This window comes from Hipposideros armiger, unplaced genomic scaffold (assembly GCF_001890085.2).
Source record: "Hipposideros armiger isolate ML-2016 unplaced genomic scaffold, ASM189008v1 scaffold_23, whole genome shotgun sequence".
In the NCBI taxonomy this organism is placed as follows: Eukaryota; Metazoa; Chordata; class Mammalia; order Chiroptera; family Hipposideridae; genus Hipposideros; species Hipposideros armiger.
In genome coordinates, this window is record NW_017731373.1 from 7125146 (window position 1) to 7141318 (window position 16173).

The 16173-nt window shown below is 33.7% G+C and overlaps 1 protein-coding gene across 13 annotated transcripts in view; it reads left to right on the plus strand.

Annotated features, from left to right (window-relative positions):
* ABI2 (abl interactor 2) overlaps nucleotides 1-16173 on the plus strand; it is a 107610-nt gene that overhangs the window by 41406 nt on the left and 50031 nt on the right. For all 13 annotated transcript variants that reach the window (XM_019635659.1, XM_019635657.1, XM_019635662.1 and 10 more), the window contains one exon: nucleotides 9548-9715. In XM_019635659.1, coding sequence (XP_019491204.1) covers nucleotides 9548-9715 — 168 coding nt within the window. The remainder of the gene's footprint in view (nucleotides 1-9547; nucleotides 9716-16173) is intronic.

Here is a 16173-nt window from a genome sequence, read left to right on the forward strand (position 1 = left end):
AGGGCAGTGTCACTGGCCCTCATATGTGGGATCCGAACCGGGGCCCTCTGGCATCCCAAGCGAGTTCTTAACCATCGCGCCACTCGGCCGGCCCAAAAGGAAAACTTTTAAGTGTTTTAGGATTCTTTGGCTTCAGGTGATGGAAACTCAATTTGAACAAACTTAACAAGAATGAATTTGCTAGTTACTAATTAAACCTTGTGAAAAAGCAGGAATGAATGGAATTTAGGACTCAGTCTCTCATTTCTGCTTTTTTCTGCATGTTGGCTTCATCCTTTTAGATAGACATACTCCACGCACTGCAAGATATGCTTACGTGTGTTTTAGACATCATATATCTGAGATAAGAGGAAAAGGAAGTTCTCTTTTGGAATCAGTTTGAAAAATCCAGGGAGGTTTTTGTGTTGTCCTGTCTCTCAAACAAACTCACTCTTACCTAGAGTGGGCAATAGTATTGTAATTGGCCTAGTGTAGATCAGATGCTAGATATGTGGTTGGAGGAGGAGTTTATTTTCCCTTTTTCATCAAGATGAAGAAATGTTTCTCAGACAAAACTGTGATCCAAAATGACAGGTTAAATAAAGATTTTCAGAAAGATCACCGTCAGTCTTTTTACATATGCTTTTATATTTCCCTCGGTTCCATTTGAACTTCTGATTCCCAAGTTGATAGATGAATTTTTCACTGATTACATTTTCACTGACTTTTTGTGAGTGACATATTAATTTTTATCAGTAAAGTGTCTCCACATCACCTTTCAAGATGGAAAACCCTTTTGGGAAGGTCTTATAGGAGGCTTATCTCATTTATAATTGTTTTGTGATAATTTAAAAATCATAAGGAGTTTTGCTTTCAATCTAAATTTCTACCGTAGTTGGTTTTATGTGTGTCTGTGTGTGGCTCTGTGTGTTGAGGAGTGAGGTTGGGGGGTGGGGTGTGTATGTGTGTGTCTGGGCTGAGCATAGACCGGCGTCTTCCTACCTTGAGTCTTTTAAATCTCTGTCTACTGAAAAATTTTAGAATATTTTGCCTGCAGTTTCGCTCATTCATAGAAATTGCAAAGATCCCAAGTTCATACTTTGCTTGATCTAAAGGATTTCATATTTTTCATCTGTGTACTGAGAACAATATATGGATTATATATGCCTGTCTATATATTTTGACACTTTTATGCACATATAAAGGTAAGGATTTAGAAATTGGAGCAATCTTACACTTAAATAAAGCACTTGTAAGTTTGCTATGCAGTTTATCTTGTGTTACCATTTTAAGGAAACTTTTTATAAAAAAAAACTTCATTGGGGAACAGTGTGTTTTTTCCAAGACCCATGAGCTCCAAGTCAAGTTGTTGTCCTTCAATCTTAGCTGTGGAGGATGCAGCTCAGCTCCAAGTCAAGACGCCATTTTCAATCTAGTTGCAGAGGACATAGCCCACCATCCCATGTGGGAGTTGAACCCATAACTTTGTTAAGAGCACGCGCTAACCAACGGAGCCACCCGGCTGCCCCAAGGAAACTTTTAGATGATTCAAAATGATTTGTATTGCTATGTAAGGTCATTAATGACAAAGGTTCTGATTGGTAAGAGAATATGAAGGTGAAGTTTTGGGTGGAGACGATTATTTGACTTAGATTTGAGAGGCTGGAAAGGAGAAATGGGATATGATGAGGGTAAGCAAATTCAGTGATTTAGGCTAAAATAGTTGAAGCTATAAACGTAGATGTGGAAGACAGAGATGGTAAGCATGGAGAGGTATGATCAGGTCAAAGGAGCAGTTCAGCAAGAGGGGCTTTATAAAGGAGAATTTAGATACCAGGAATGATCTGATTCAGAGTAACAAGTGACGTTTGCCTAGAGATCAGTAGAATTGGGGCTCAGGATATGCGCTTGGTAAGAAGCAACTGATGATGAGTGAGAAGCTCAGCATGTGGAAAATGAAGTCTGTTTGGCAAACCAGAGAGATTGGATCAATATTTAAGGGCATGACTTTCTAAGATCAGGAAATTTATGAGTTGAGAACATAGATACAACACAAGGATTAAATAGGACCCTTGTTAGTTTCCTTTGGCTCTTAACCTCTTGTGATTATCATTTTTGAAATCAGGAAGGACCAAAATCAAGGTAGCTACTTTGAAGTATAGCCTATACTTTATTATTCAGGAGTAATAAATTTCTTAGGAGAAATGTGGCCTCAGCATGAGCACCCTATCTGAAGGTGCAGCTGGTGGCTGTCAATCAGCTGTGTTCCCTAAAGCATATTCTTCTGAAGGAAGATCAGAACATGTGTCTCTATGGCAACCACAGCAATCCTTGCTAAATAATATTTTCTGATAAATCTGTTAGAAAGGTTCCAGAGAAGACTCTTAATCGGCTTGGCTTGAATCGATGCCTTTCTCTAAATCAGTCAGTGACCAAAGGATTGGTATACTTTTGGTAGGTTTGGGTCATGTATATATACATGTGACATCGATAAGGTGGAAGAAGAGTGGGAATCAGCCCACACGAACTGAATTCCCCACATGGATGTGGAATTCTTTACCAGAAGAACAGTAATGATTACTGAACAAAAAACAAATATTCTCTATACTGTTTTGCTGCGCTGAATTTATTTGGGTAAGAGACAGAATAGAAGACAGAAGCTGACATAAAGGAAAGCAGAATGAAGCCCTAAAGTAAACAAAGATGTAAAGCCTGTTGTATTGCATGGCAATAAAAACAGACAAGGAATGAACCTAATTTCTAACTGACATTTCTTGACTACTACCTAAAAAATGGCTGCTGCATGCAAACACAGGAATTTAAACAAGCCATTAACATAGACATTCCCCATCTCTTTACCTGCATTGCATTATGTCCTTTGTTTTATAGCCAGCATCATTTATTGAGCGAGAGAGTATCCTTTTACAAAGCTGTGCTGTGCTAAATTATTGGGTATAGAAGTTGTGAGTGATTCTGCTGTATGACTGAGGAGGCCAGTGAAGAAGTAGTACTTCCTTTGTGGTCCTTCATGAATCCTCAGGAGATGTAGCTAAAAATATTTTTTGTGTTACTTAGAAGGAATGTTTCTAATGGGTTCTGCTGTTGTCAGATCAGTTTGGAAAGAAAAGAGCTCTGCAGTTGATCACCATGGTAATACATTTCTAGTTTATTTGTGTGCTGGACCCTGAATGACATAGTCTCTGTGATCCTGATTATGATGGCAGTCGCCCAACTAGTCCAGTTCCATAGTTGTGGTAGAAACTAACTTTTGTGCCAAAACATGTGAAAATACAGATGATGTGGCATCCACAATGTGCTGTTGTTTCTTTTCATTGAAGCATGAAAAATGATTATTGGACAAATATTTTTAGTTAAGAGGAATATGTACAGAAAATGGAAAAGTATAAACAGTATCTGTAGTCTCACTAATAAAACTGTGAACATTTATTTTCTTCTGATAATATATAATACATAACTAGTATATTTCCTTCTATTATAATATCTATTCATAAATAATACATAATTTCATATACATATGCATACTATAACTATATATATCATTTTACATAGTTGAGATATAGTAAAACTCTAATATAATGACACAAAGTTTTAAAATAAATTTCATACAGTACAAGGCCATGTTGTTGAAGGTTCTGGAGGTGGTTGCATTATATTCAAATTCATGTTATTGGGGGTGCATTATTTAGCATTTTACTATATTTTAACTAGTTTTGCATTTTCTTTACATCATGAGGATTGTTCATAAGCATTTTTTAATATTAACTATTTTATTATATAGTTGTGCCAAATTTAACCTTTTCTCTTTTGTTGGACCTTTAGATAGTTTCCAATTATTTGTGTAATTGGATATTAAATGAGACTTTTTCTGTTGTCTTGGGATTATAGTTCAGGCTACAAAGGTGAGGACCATATTCAAAAATTACCTCCATATTTTAATAAAGGTGTTAGATAACTCATATATGACTTGATGAAAGATGAGACTTATTTTTAATCCCTTATTCTCTGTATCTATGAATATACATATATGGATATATATCCATTCATTTATGTATATGTCTATAAATGAATGAGGATTTCTTATAAGACGGTTGTAGAAGTGCTGTGCTTTTCCCTCATCTCCAAATAATTCAGGAGAGTTTTATGAAAATTAGTTATAGAAATTGGAGTTCTTATTTTTTTACTTTTTTCTTGTATTTATATTTTCACAGAGGTACCTACAGAATTAGGATGATTGGTGTTAAAGATGCTGTGTAACCAGCTCTTTTTCACTTAGTTATTTTATAGATATCTTTCTATATCAGTAATACATAACAATACTCTTTTCGTTACTGGATGAATGTACTATGTGAACGTATTGCTTAACGTCTCATGTTTTTTTCTTTTTCACCATTAACTCTGTCAATGAATATTCTTGTTTGTGCCTTTCTTTTTCTTATTTGATTATTTTTCTAAGATAAATTTAGAGTTATAAATGTAATGGAATTTTTATAAGCTCAGACTAAAACATTGAAGCCCTTAGAAAAGGGTTAACTATCTCCTGATAAAGTCAGAGAATAGTGTTCCGTAGTGTCATACTCGGGTGTATCAGAATATTGTTTGTTGATCACATGCTGAACTGGTTCCAGAATTACTATAATTGAAGGGTTGTAGGGGCAGCTGTAAGTTTGAAAACATATTTTCTTAACACTGTACTTGAGTAGTGGAGGATATGATAGAGAATATGATGAGGATGACTTCTCTCCCAAAGATGCCCTTGGCAATAGGTTGGGGATAAAGTTAATGGCTAAGAAAAAATTACTGAGCTTTATGAATAAGCTCTGATTCCAATATTATAATTTCATGACTTGGAAGTCAAGACAAAATAAGTTTTTTACAAATTAAAAACCTTATGTATGTGGTTGTTTATATAGAGAGATTGTTTATATACGAGTATACCGTGTGTTCATCCTGTGAAATTACTCATGCCCCCAAATGCTGTTTTGGTTATCAGTACAAAGTAATAATGATGTAGAAATTTCCTGACATTTTTACTTGAAGATTAATAGGGGATACAATTGGTTTTATTTGTTTTTTGTTTGTTTGTTTTTTAACATATTTACTGAGGCTTGTTGTGAAATGGTTTCACAACCTGATTAAAAGATATATACAATATGGCTAATCTGTGGGAATTTTATTTTTCTGAATTAGCTTTGTATAGTCTTCTTTTTTGCTTGATTAAAAATCTAGGCATTTGGCATCGTTGACATTGTTTTCAACCTGCCTTTTTCCTCACTGTCCATCGTGTTATTCTTATTTCATTGTTCTTCTTTATTCACAATTGATAAACCTATGCTGACACATCATCATCCATAGTCTTTAGTTTACTTTAAGGTTCACTCTTGGTGTTGGACATTTTCTGAGTTTTGACAAATGTATAATGACATGTATCTATCTTTCTAGTATCGTACAGAGTATTTTCACTGCCCTAAAAGTCCCCTGTGCTCCACCTATTCATCCCTTCTCCCAACCAAACCCTTAAACCGCTGATCTTTTTTACTGTCTCCATGGTCTTGCCTTTTCCATGATGTCATATTGTTGTACTTATACAGTATGTAGGCTTTTCAGATTGGCTTCTTTCATTTAGTAATATGCATTTAAAGTTCCTTCATGTCTTTTCATGTTTTGATAACACGTTTCTTTTTAGTGCTGAATAGTATTCCATTGTATGATGTACCCTATTACCTACTGGTAAATATCAAGGAGCATGATTACTGTATCATATGGGAAGAGTATATTTAGTTTTGTAAGAAATTGCCAAACTGTCTTCCAAAGTGGTTATACTATTTTTCATTCCCACCAGCAATGAATGCGAGCTCCTGTTGTCCCACATCCTCATCAGCACTTAGTGTTGTCAGTGTTCGGGATTTTGGCCACTCTAATAGGTGTGTATTAGGGTCTTGTTTAGTGTACATTTCTCTGATGACATAGGATGTAGAGCTTATTTGTCATCTGTATATCTTTTTTGATGAGGTGTCTGTGATGGTCTTTGGCCTATATTTTAATTGTTTATTTTCTTATTGTTGACTTTTAAGAGTTCTTTGTATATTTTGGTTAACAGTCCTTTATCAGATATGTCTATTGCAAATATTTTCTCCCAGTCTGTAGCTTGTGTTCTCGTTTCTCTTGACATTGTCTTTTGCAGAGCAGAAGTTTTTAAGGAAATCCAGCTTATTAGTAATTTCTTTAATGGGTCATGACTTTGATGTTGTATCTCAAAAGTCATTGTCATACCCAAGGTCACCTAGGTTTTTCCTATCTTCTAGTTTTATAGTTTTGCACTTAACTATTAGGTCTGTGATTCACTTTGAATTAATTTTTGTGAAGATTTTAAGGTCTGTGTTTAGATTCATTTTTTTGCATGTGTATGTCCAGTTGTTCCAGCACCATGTGTTGAAAAAGACTATCTTTGCTCCATTGCATTGCCTTTGCTCCTTTGTCAAGGATCAGTTGACTATATTTATGTAGGTATATTTTTGAGCTCTCTGTTCTGTTCCATTGACTTTTTTGACTTCTTTCATCAGTATCACACTGTCTTGATTACTATAGCTTTATAGTGAGTCTTGAAGTCGAGTAGTGTTAGTCTTCCAGTAATGTGTTGTTCTTCTCCTTCAATAATGTGTTGGTTATTCTGCGTCTTTTCCCTCTTTTTATAAACTTTAGAATCAGTTTGTTGGTACCTACAAAATAACTTACTGGGATTTTGGTTGGGATTGCATTGAATCTGTGTTTCAATTTGAGAAGAATGACATCTTGACAATGTTGATTGAGTCTTCCTATTCATGAACATGGACTGTTTATTTAGTTCTTAATTTTGTTCATCAGAGTTTTGTAGTGTTCCTCATATAGATCTTATACATATTTTGTTAGATTTGTACCTAAGTATTTTATATTTTGGGGGTTTTAATGTCAAATTCGACTTGCTTATTGCTGGTGTATGGGAAAGCAGTTGATTTTTGTATATTAAACTTGTATCCTGCAATCTTGCTGTAATTTCTTACTAGTTCCAGTTTTTTTGGTCACTACTTTCGGATTTTCTACATAGATGATTATGTCATCTGTGAACCTCCCGTGTGTCCTGTCCTCCCCTCTCGTAGGGATCCAAAAATAGGATTTTTTATTTTCTTTTAACACGTTAAAAACCATTCAGTTTTATTAATTATATTAAGTTAATGCATAGTCTAAATAAAGCACTTCAAAATCCACTGTTTGCTCCCTGTCAAAACACAGATTACAAGCAATTAGGAGTCATTCTTGTTCTTCTGGTATATAATCATATGAGAATAGTCCTTTCTCTAGTTTTCAAGTCTGAGGCTAATTTGTAAATGTGAATGTACAATAAATGTATGCCCCTTTAGAAAAGAGTTAGCTATACTTTTCTCTGGTACCTGTGAAGATTTCTTTGTTTCAACCTCTTTAACACTCTTGACTTGTAACAATCACTGTTATGAAAATACATCAGGATTTTAATGGACTACCAGTTTTTTTTTCTTTGAAGAGCAGTGTAAAGAAATTGGTGTAACATTTTATTTCTAAAATTCAGAATGTTCCTCTGTTTTACTTTAATGAAGAATGATGCCCAGAACACCTACTTCATGGTGAATTACATCAATGTGATAAGTCAACCACAAATAGCATCTCCAGATACTAGATTTGCTTTATACATTTTACATTATAAAGTCTTTAATATTTCATGGAACAGTAAATATACATGAAACCCACCTAATATAAGGGCCTGTTATATCTTTGATGCAGCAACAATCAGCCACATGGTTTCACATACACACTAGGAATAAAAGCATAGCATAAAGTGATTAATATTAATACTATTTGTTTTTTAAAGAATCTCAAGTACTGTCAATATAAAAAGAGATACATTGAAAATAATTAAATCTGTCCAGAAAGCCATCCCCTGTGAAGCATACTAATAAATTACCTAAGTGTTTTATTTTTGGTTATTCTCTATAAGAAATACTCTGATTTAGAGTAATGTCTAAAAAGTGTTAATGACTACTGTTTTCTGCTGTGAATTCAAGAAAAGTTGTTGATTTTTCCAGTGTGTTCAGCTTTTATTTGTTAGGATGATGTGGCAACTTCCAGGCTCCCTACATGTACAATCAGAATCTGGGAGCCTATACGGTGGTTTTTGAAAGCATTTATTTTTAACCAAATTTGTTTTCAACTCTTGTTAATTTAAGCATCGATAAGACTGAGATTACTACAGATTAGGAATGAAAATAAAAAAATAAAAAGTTAGTACAGTGATGCTTAACTCTTTCAAATTAAAATGGTATTATTTGGTTATTTTATTACCTGCTTCTTCTTCCAAAGAATTTTTCTCCCCCTGGAAAAACTTGGGGTTGTATATGGGGTTGTTGATTCTGACTTCTGTAGTGTGTGGGAGAGAGGAGGGTGGGACACAACGGACTTTTAACAGTTAATGACCATTGATTTGTAGTTTTAGAAAGTGGTTGTACATCCATTGTCGTATCTGAGGTTCACAACTATTTAGAATGGTTGATGCAGAGATTCAGTTCCTCACTTTTTTTTTAATTTTTTTTTTTAGCTGAGTCATTCTGCCACCTGTTGGCAGCTCAGCAGCAGCTCAGCAGCAGCTCAACTGGGGCCGGGACCTGAACTGCTCACTGTTGCTCAGAGCTCGCACTCTTGAGTGAGCTCTTAACCAACTGAGCCACTCGGCCAGTCCCCCATTTCTTCACTTTTTAATTGAGGAAATTGAGAAACTGTGACTCTAGTCCAAGTTGACATATTGTAGTAAATAGTACAGCTGGCATTAAGATGAAACGTTTCTAGTTCAGAGGCTTGTGTAATTTCTACTAAACCACAGAGTTTTTCTACAGAACTAGGGCAAAGAGATGGTGTTTGGCAGTTCAAAAGCAGCATAGTATGTGTATCATTACCATTGCTTTTCATTGTGACCTTGGAAATAAATCACTTTATACTGTGCTTTCTGTTTTTCAATTAGAGTTTATGATACTTGGCAATTTATGTCCCATAGGGTTATAACACTTTAAATGCTTGGGAAGAAAGGGTTCTTTTATCATTTTTATTTATCATTATTATCATAATTACTGTAATCTGACATTACATTATAGCCACATCTCACATATTAAAATGGAAGGAAAAGAGGAATTCAGGAAAGTAGGAAAAAATAGGCCAGAATTTATACATTCAAATCGGTGTTACCTTCCAAACAGTGACCTTGAGAAGCTATGTACTAGCTGCTATTGCTCAAAATATCCATTGGATCTCATTTTTAAAATAATGGCTTCAGGATTTTATTTGCATCAGTACAAAGATGTATCTATTCAACATGAAAATATTAGTGAACTCACTTGTTGGGTTTTTACATAATTAGTTTTCTAACAATTTTAGCTGGTGTGTGTAGATTCAGCAACAGAATGGTTTTGATGAGTACTTTTGTAGATTACATTGATAGAATAGGTTATCTTTGAATTAATGGTGGTTTTTTGTTTTGTTTTTTCCCTAGTCAGCGGATAAGCAGCGAGCCCTAGAAGAAACCAAAGCCTACACCACCCAGTCCTTAGCAAGTGTTGCCTATCTGATAAATACATTGGCCAACAATGTCCTGCAGATGCTGGATATCCAGGCATCCCAGCTACGGAGGATGGAATCGTCAATCAATCATATTTCACAAGTGAGACCACACTGTTTTCCTACTTTGCTCTGAGGAACACTTAGTAAACAGGCCATCTGTAATGCTGGCAGCCTTTATCCTGTGAGCTAACTCACATGTACGATTTAGAAAGTACAAACTCAATATTTCAAAATGAGTGGTTTTTTATTCTGTCTTTTGGTGGAGTGATTATCTTCTCTGTGATTTTTATAGGGAAGTAAACTTTAATAGTTTCTGTTAAAACCCAGTTGTCATGTTAAAATAATCAGCCTTGAGGTGAAAATTTGTTGTTTCTTCCATCCAACTTTACCAAATTTCATACTTCTTTATCTTTTAAAAAATATAAATGTGTTTACCTGATGACTTGTTTACCTTTTTTTTTTCTGTCGGTAGGATTTTTGTTTACCAAAATGGTACTATACTTTAATAACAGATTAATTTGTTACCTTATTAAATTATCTTTATATAGAACTTAAAAAAATAATAATGCTATATTAATTTCCATTGTGAAAGTCATGTTCATATTCATGAGAAAAGACAGAAAAAAAGGGAAAACAAACCCTTTCCCCACTACTCAAAATTTCACCATTACTCTTTTGATATATTTTTTCCAAAACCTTTTTTCTTGTAGTTTTTAAAATGTAACTGTGATTGTTATATATAGAATTTGGGGTTCTGCTCTTTTAAGTTAACTATTACAACAAACATTTTTCCATGTTGTTATAAGCTCTTCATAAACATTTTCAGTGGCTGCATAATGTTGTATGTATATGTCATAGCTTCCCTAACGATTCCTATGTTAGGGACTGTTGTAAATAATGCTGCAATGAAAAACCAGTTCATAATTACAAAACATAATTTTTAAAACATCAAAACAATATATGTTTTGATCTGTCTGCTTCTTTGATGAGCTCTTTAGAGATTTTCTATTTTGGTACTTTCATCATTTCAGTAACTGGGTAGTATTTAATATTCTTTATAGACCTAAATGATTAGAATTTTTTGGAATAAAAAAGTTTTATAATGTACATATTATCTTTTATCTATTGGGTTGTCGGAAAAGCCATGACACATTTTTGCAATGAAAAACATAGAAAAAATACGACATGACTTTTCCAGCAACCCAATACATAATCTTAAGATTCAGGACTTTTCCGAAATTGACTAATTCAACAATTTTTTTACATTCTGAAGTTTAATTTGTATAAAGATCAACTATAATCCACATAATTTAATCATATATAGGAGGTATACCTTACATTTCTGTTAAATATTCATCAGATTGATTTAGAGGGATTTTTAGTTCAGTGTTATTTAACCTTAAATCTGAATTTGGGTTTCTTCACATCCTGTATAAACTTCTGTGGACATTGTATAATTTATTGCTTGTTGTATTCTTGTGTATCTTAAACTAAAAATCTAAACAAATAATAACAACAACAATGACGAATTGGTGAACTTTAATGACTGAGAGGTAAATTTTATTCTGAAAAGACCTCCTAGCGGAAATAATGTGGCATTTTAAATGATTAAATAGATGAATTTGGTTTTCTATGGAAGGAGAGATGCTAACTAATTCATAATCTGATGTAGAATTTCAAAGTTTATACTTGAGAGACAATTTCTGCATGTTTGAAGTCTTAGCTAAGGATCCAAAAAAGAAAGTAAGAAGAAAAGTGCAAATGCAGAAGACAAATTAATATATTTGCGTTTCTAAAAAGGAGGGAAAACTTTTTATTAGTTTGTAGGAGAGATTGTGTGGGTAGGTGATGACAATAAGCAAATGACAATGAAAGATAATCATCTATTTTCTGATTAGAATTCTATACTTCTTGGGTAGAGAAGAGTAGCAACCTTAAGGAGTAAGGTGAATAAGTCTACTCTAGGTTGTATTTGTATTAATTTATTTAATAACAGCATTTTCTTTGAGTATCATATAAATTTATATTTATTTAATATGGCCTAATTAATACTATCTTTTAAAACTATTCTAATGGAATAAGTAAAAAACAGGATTGATGAATGTATAGGGGCCTGAGTCAGAGCTTTAAGAACATCTTGAACCATTTTCATTTGGGGTTGAGCATTTGGAAGGCAATACCTGAAGAGATGAGGGATCTGCAACTATCTTAGTTGGTGTTAAGTTTATACAAAATAGTATGTTGGATGAGGGGTTGAGCAGGAGAAATGGGTGATGGAGATTATATCTATGAAATAAGAGTAAACTTAAAAATACTTATATATTTTTTAGCATTTGCCTTAAGGATTGAAATTTTTTTCAATTATATTTAATGTACAGTTAAAGTCCTTCGTTTTAAAAGTCAGTTGAACATCAAAACTATTTGATGCCCTTTAGACTGAAAGCTTATTCTGTAGTTTAAGAAAGTGTTTTCTGTTTATAAAACAAATTCTCAGTAAATACTCTAAAGCAAGGGTTAGCAAACTTTTTCTCTAAAGGGTCAGATAGTATTTTAGGTTTTCTGGACCACTTATGTTCTCAGTCTCATATTGTTCTTTGTATGGGTATTATTTTAAACAACTATTTAAAAATGTAAAAACCATTCTTACCTTGTGGGCCACATAAAAGGCTGTAGACCATATTTAGCACGTAGACTGTAATTTGCAAGCCCTTGCTCTAAAACACTGTTTTTTCAACTGTTTGGTACTTAAATTTTATTATTATGCTTTATTAAAAATGTTATTAGGTTTTTAGAGGGAGGCAGAAGATTCTTAAGATATCTTGAGACCAGATTATTTTTGCTATTTGAGCAAAATTCCTAGGTTTGGAGAATTTGGAGAATTTGGAGAGAAGATTGAGTTGAAGAAGCAAAGAAGTGGAAGTTCAGTCAGGTCAAAGAAAAGATCACGTTTATGGGAACGGTGGGATGTGTCAAGAGTTGTGAGGACTGTCTGGTAGAGTGGTTCAGGACCAGTGGATATTATATATCTGAGGTATTCGATTTCTTTCCTCATCAATATCTTTTTCCTTTCTCCTGAATAAGAACCTTATTATTTTTCAGCTTCCTAGTGCTCTAGCTTGTTTTCTCTATTTTAGTGAAAGTGAACACTGAGTAGGATTGGGAGGGGGGAAGATAGGGGATCTAGGTTTCATTTTGATTCTTCTGCTGCCTTGTGACATTTGGCTTCTTTGAAATTCAGTTTTCTCATCTGTAAAATAACAAGACTGATAGGTGATTTCTGAACTGTCTTCCATCTTGAATTCTGTATTCTTCTGAGATTCCCCAGAATGTACTTGATTTGTATTTGCTTTATTCTCTTTCTATTCTGCTGGCTCTGCTATTCACCTCAGTTTGTGCCCCACTGACTTCAACCATCTATCACTGTGCAATAATAACTATTTCCCAAATTACTCTGAATTTGAATCTGAGGATGGGAATTCTATTGACTGTATCAACTGTGTATCAGAAAGAAGTACTTCAAAAAAATAAAGTAATAACCCATTTTCTAAATGTCAAACATTTTGAAAAACAAGACAGAATTTATTACAAATATTTAGTATCAGACAGACACTTTCGTCTATCAGTGCCATTTTCCAACAGGCTCAGATGATTACTATTTTTTAGTAGTGAAGTTTTTTTTATTGTTTGTTTATTTGTTTATTTATTACCTCCAAAAGTGTATCCTCTTTATGTTAATGAGAATACTATACACAGCAGACATATAACTTTAGACACGTTGATTTGGGTTTACGTATTACATTTTCATTTACTGTGAATGTTATTTCGAAATTATATTCTCATCAAGAAAATGTGAATAAGATACAGATACATTTTCTAGGATTTTATGCCACAAACAGCACTGCTTAGTAGATTATTTAATATGAAACAATTGTACTCACATATCTTGTTCCATTTTCCCATTAGATAGAAATACACCTTTAAGATGGCTTAAATATAATCATTCAGGTTATTCTAAAGAAATTTGTCATAAAATTAACTAAATATGTCTTTCATTAGTTCCTAAAGCAAATATTTCAAATAGAAAAAGGATATTTGCTATACTGCAAGCATGTGATCTCATTCTACATATAACTCCATTTCTAAAGAGGGTTTTAAAACCCATCATTTTATGTGCTAAGTTATGCAAGTTCTGTATTCAAAGAATTACTTTGCAAGACTGATAATTTTTTTATTACATAATATTTAGTAGTCATGCTCAATCACAAGCCTAACAGAAACTTGTAAATATTCTGCTAAATAACACACTATACATACATGTTTTTCAGAGCAGTAACATTAATAATCCCTGTTTCTTTTAGTCATACGATTTTGCAAACTGGGGAATAAATAAAGATACAAAATACATGGAGCAGGTAGTGCTTTTTATCCAGATGAAATCCAAAGGCCACCTGTGAGAGTATCCTCTTGGGGACAAGAAGATAATCTCTGCAGCCAACGTGCTGGAAGCCATAGTCGGCCTGATGGTTTAGAAGACCCTGAGGGTAGTAAAGTAGATGAAAATATGCCCACTGCTCTTGATACTCTGAGAAAGCATGTACATGGGCATGGAACAGGCTTCTGCTTTGATTACTGCTTTGATGCTTACAAAAAGTGTCCTCTCTGTGAATTAACGTTTCCTTCCTGCTATGATCAGAACAAATTTGAAGAATGTGTTGAAAGTCGCTGGAAGATGTGCCCACTGCGCACGAGCAGTTCCCTCCTGACTATGACCAGCAAGGGTTTGGAAGGCATGTGCAGACCCATTTTGATCAAGATGCTTTAAATTTTGACTAGTTACTTTTTATTATGAGCTAATAAAACAAGCAGTTTAAAAAAATCATCTCAAGTAGACTACTAAGGAGAACACAGGTAATTACTTTCATGTATCTTCTACTACACTTTCCTAACCAAGAGCTTATAAATAAATATAATTTTAACCTCTTTTAATCTTACTTAAGAAGTTCTTGTGTTTGTATATTTATTCCCCAGTTTGCAAAATAAAGTATTTTTTTAAACTGAAGTATATACATTGTTTTTTTAGGCATAATGCTCTTGCACACTTAATGGACTAGAGTATAGTGTAAACATAACTTTTATATGTGCTGGGAAACTAAAAAATTCACGTGCCTCACTTTGTTGTGATATTCACTTTTTTGCAGTGGCCTGGAACTGAAGCTGGAATATCTCTGAGAAATGCCTGTATTAGGATAGGTTCTTGATGTGGATTACCATAGGTATTTTAAGGGTGAATTTTAAGGAAATTCCATCTCTAGCTTTGTTACTGTTCTCCTATCAATTCTTTGGAAGCATATAACTGAAATTTTTAATCTTCAAACAGAGTAGGAGTTAACATTAAATATTTTTCAAAAAGTGTAGTTATCAGAGTAAACACTTAATTACACTGAATACTTGTATAAATGCACATAACTACTTTTAAGTCATTATAGCTTTATGTGTAGGGATGAATGCTATTTACTGTGTCCATGATTTTGTGCCCATTTCTGGTAAGTTTTAAAAAAAGTTTATAGAACATTATTCAAACTAAATTCTTATGAACTGGTAAACTAAAATTCTTTGCAGCCAGACCAATCTCTTCTCTCAACTATTAAAAACAGAACTGCATTCAGTTCATCATGGCTTAGAAGAAAATCAAGCGAGGTCAAAAGGCAATATAAAGAACTTTAAAAGCAGTGTTCCTCCCATCCTCCCAAGAGTTGACTAGAACTTATTGGGCCAGGTATCGAAGTAGTTAGCAGGTAGCAAGTAAAGGAGATAGAAAGGCATGATTATAAAACAAGAATGGAAGTAATTCTTCTCAAGGGTTAGGTACTAAAAGACAGTAGAAGATCTAAGCCCTGAAGAACTCAGCATGTAAGATAATTTTTTGTTTAAAAAACTTTACATATATATGTCTATAAACATATAGTATATACATATATGTGTCTATAAACATATATACATATGTGTGTTTATACATACACATAGACATATATACCAGGGGTGCCAAAAAAATGTATACAAGCAGACCCTTTGATCAGTGTTGCTCAAGCAGTAATTTGCATAATCAGAAGTGTCTAGATCAGTGGTTCTCAACCTTCCTAATGCCGCAACCCCTTAATACAGTTCCTCATGTTGTGATGACCCCCAACCATAAATTATTTTTGTTGCTACTCTATAACTGTAATTTTGCTACTGATATGACTTGTAATGTAAATATCTTTTTGTTTTCCGATGGTCTTAGGCGACCCCTGTGAAAGGGTCGTTTGACCCCCAAAGGGGTCGCCACCCACAGGTTGAGAACTGCTGGTCTAGACGCTGATGGTAACCACTTTGAGAACCTCTTGTAATTGCAGAAGTCAAACGTGACTTGTATTCATCTTTTGTTGTCAGTATATATTGAGTATTACAATTTTATTTTTTATTTTTTTTTTAATTTTATTTTTTATTTTTACTTTTTATTTATTGTTAGTTTCAGGTGTACAGAACAATGCAATAGTTACCCTTTTCACCCTCACAAAG